At 46.8% G+C, this 3,529-nt stretch overlaps 1 protein-coding gene across 1 annotated transcript in view; it reads left to right on the top strand.

Moving 5' to 3' along the window:
- Window positions 1–2,674: 2,674 nt before the first annotated feature.
- LOC108299773 (transcription factor RelB-like) overlaps window positions 2,675–3,529 on the top strand; it is a 17,479-nt gene continuing 16,624 nt past the window's right edge. The window contains exon 1 of the mRNA XM_037736209.1: window positions 2,675–2,796. Coding sequence (XP_037592137.1) covers window positions 2,675–2,796 — 122 coding nt within the window. The remainder of the gene's footprint in view (window positions 2,797–3,529) is intronic.

Here is a 3,529-nt window from a genome sequence, read left to right as displayed (position 1 = left end):
TGTGGCCACAGAAAAAAATGCGTCCTCTCTTGCTCTGGGTGGGGGTTCGTTGTCTCAGTTACCCCCAAAGAAAGCCCAGGCTGGGGGTTCCCATGGCCAGGGAATTGGGTCCTCCAGGTCACCCATATGGCCCCGCTCACCCTTCAGGAGGGCATCCAGGCCTTCTCAGGGAGCTGGGAGACCCACTTTGGGGTGTTGGTGGGGCTGTTTTAAGCTGTCCCCTGTTGCAGCTCCTGGACTTCCAGGTATGTGGTGAGTGCCCAGGGCATGGCTGGGGTGGGAGGCACCTGTGAAGCCTCCAGGAATCTCATGAAAGTATGGGGGGGGTGGTTAAGTGGTGCTTGCAATGAAGTCATGTGCCACCAGAAGCACCTCACTGGGGGGGAGGTACAAGGGGTGATGGAAGGAGGTGGGGGCAGGCATTCTCCTCTGTCCCTTGTCTCCCAATCCCCTCCCCACTCTCACACCACTCCAGGCTCCCAGGCCCCTAGGGTTCATTCCATTTCTGCTCCATTTCCATGCCTGTTAATGGCCATTGTTCTGTGGAGAAAGACAAAAATGTTTTCAGTTTAGAGGCATTGTTTCGGACTTTCTCTCTGTGGGCCAAGGGCCTGGATGGGAAGCCTCTATTGGCAGAGTGGTCCCAGGCAGGAGAGGTTGGTTGCACTGGGAAGTAGGGGTGGGGTAATGGGGGAGGAGAGCCGGATGAGAGGCTGAGTGGAGTCCTCTGTCCATCTGTGCTGGGCGTGCATAGGGACAGCCCCTGAGAGAGGCCAGCCTCTTCTGTCTTCGGCCCCCTCCTGGCCCCCAGCCCCACCCCCAGCTATTTTGGCCCAGGCGTACTTTTCTCTTAGGCTCCCTGACTTTGGATGGGTGAGCAGCTTTCTCTCTGTGGGCCTCAATTTCCTCGTCTGTAAAATGAGAGGCTTCCAAGACTCTTCCTGCTTCTACACTTCTGAGCTCAACAGCTGTCACATCAACAGCCCTTTCTTTGCTCTAAGACTTCAGTGGTCAGAACTGGCCTAGAATTCAGGCAGTGGCTGAGTTGGTGGCCACCTGAGCAGCGGGCTTTGAGTGGGAAAGTACCTGCCTCTGGCACCATAAATGCCTTTGACTTACTTTGTGGTCTGGAATTCAATCACTAGAGAATCACTCTTTGGGGGCCTGTTTCAAATGCCATTTTCAATAAGTGGGGGGATAATTGCTAATACCTTCCAACAATGACTGAGAATAATCCTTTGCTTATATATTTCTCTTCACAATGTTGAAATCATTTTCAGCGATATGATCTCATTTGAGGCTGCAAACAACCCAGGGTTTAGCTGACCATTGAAAGGCTAAGACCCCAGAGGCTGTGACTCAAGAACTTGGACGCAGGTGGCTTCCTTCCAGGAATTACCTGTATTTTAATGGAGGACTATCTTGAGGGTAAAAATAATCACAACGTAATGCTTCTCTGGTGGCAGGCATTTCACCCTAGGCAGGCAAAGCTGTCTAGGGTGGCTGGGAATGAGGATGCTGTGCCCAGTGGGTGCATGCTCACTCAGCCCAGAGCCAGGCTGGGCCTGCCCAGTGCCTGCCACTGTTGTCAAATCAAGTGACCAGCCCTCAAGGGCTCACTAGACCCCTGGCGGGGACAAATCAGTGTGGGCAGGTATCTGGGTTCACAGGAAACACCCAGAGAATGATTCCAGGAAGTCGATAATCATATTTCAGAGTAAGGAAGCCAGGCTTGGTGACACATGCCTATAATCCCAACACATTGAAAGGCTGATGTGGATGGATCACTTGAGATGAGGAGTTCGAAGCCAGACTGGCTGACATGGTGAAACCCGTATCTACTAAAAATACAAAAAAATTAGCTTGACATGGTGGCAGGTGCCTGCAATCCCAGCTACTTGGAAGGCTGAGGCAGAAGAATCACTTGAACCCGAGAGGCTGAGGTTGCAGTGAGCTGAGATCATACTACTACACTCCAACCTGGGTGACAGAGCAAGACTCCATCTCAAAAAAAACAAACAAAAACTGGTAAAGAATTGCATGTGCAGGAAATAGCAAGGATGCTCTTTGTGCTCACACATTATAGATGTGAGCCACCTCGTCCAGCCTTTTAACCAGTTATTTTTTATTCACCAAGCAATGAGCAGTAAGGGTTCTTCTTGTGCCCCAGCTTGGTAAGATGACCACAAGAGGAAGAAAGTTCTCTACACAGCAAAGTTTTTCTATAAAGGGTCATATACAGTAAATATTTGGGGTTTTACAGACCATATCATCTTGTTATAACTACTCAACTATGGGGAAAGTAGCCATTAGCATTATATAAGTAAATGGACGTGACTATGTTCCAATAAAAATTTATTAAAACAGGAGTCAGGCCAGACTTGGCCCTTGATCCATAGTTTGCTCTTTGAGAAAGCAAGATTTACAGTTAAGTAATAGGGCATGAGTTAAGCAACAAGATGAGTGTCATGGACCAAGAATACGGGCTCCCAGACATCCTAGGAATAACCAAGAGGTGGTGAGTGTACCAAGAGTTTATGGCATTTTGCATGTTGGAGAAGCGGGAGAGGTGAAAAAGGAGAGGCAGCCTGGAGTCAGATTGTGGCACCTGGGCTTTGAATACCAGGCTGAGTACTACTGGGAACAGAGATAATGTTCCTCCTACTGGGATACCATGAAGGTGACATTCATATGGGAGATTTATACTCGTAAGTACACCCCGGAGCTGAGCTGTAGCAGAGATAAGCTAGGCTTCGTGTTCCGGGGAATTTCCTGTAAATTAGTTTACACTTCCAGGTAAATATGGAGTGTCATCACATCCCAGCATTTTGAGGCTAATTTTTTTTCTTTTTTTTTTTGAGATGGAGTCTCGCTCTGTCACCAGGCTGGAGTACAGTGGCATGATCTCAGTTCACTGCAATCTCTTCCTCCTGGGTTCAAGCAATTCCCCTGCCTCAGCCTCCCGAGTAGCTGGGACTACAGGCATGCACCACCATGCCTGGCTAATTTTTTGTATTTTAGTAGAGACGGGGTTTCACCATGTTGGCCAGGATGGTCTCAATCTCCTGACCTTGTGATCTGCCTTCCTAGGCCTCCCAAAGTGCTGGGATTACAGGCGTGAGATACCACACATGGCCGAGGCTAATTTATGTTCATGTATTGTAGACAGAGAAAATGGCTGCTATATCTTTTAAATAATTTGAGTATTTCTTTTAAAGTGTATTGGAAAAAAAAGTCTTCTCAATTTGTTAGATATAACATTTATTAAAGTTGATAAAATGTGTCATTCAAATCCTCTATTATTTTCATTATGACTTTTTTCTACTTGATCCATAAATTTCTGAGACAGGTCTATTAAAGCTTTCATCCATAGCCATAGATTTGTTCATTTCTCCTTGGTTTCTATCAGCGTTTGCTTTATATATTTTGAAGCTGGGTTATTAGGTGCTTAAAGATTCATAGAAATTGTATATGTTTGGAAGATTGTAATTTTTACCAATATATCTCCTTCTTTCTTTTTTTTTTTTTT

Source organism: Cebus imitator, unplaced genomic scaffold (assembly GCF_001604975.1).
Source record: "Cebus imitator isolate Cc_AM_T3 unplaced genomic scaffold, Cebus_imitator-1.0 Scaffold24, whole genome shotgun sequence".
Lineage (NCBI taxonomy): Eukaryota > Metazoa > Chordata > Mammalia > Primates > Cebidae > Cebus > Cebus imitator.
This window is presented reverse-complemented; position numbering and strand designations above follow the sequence as displayed.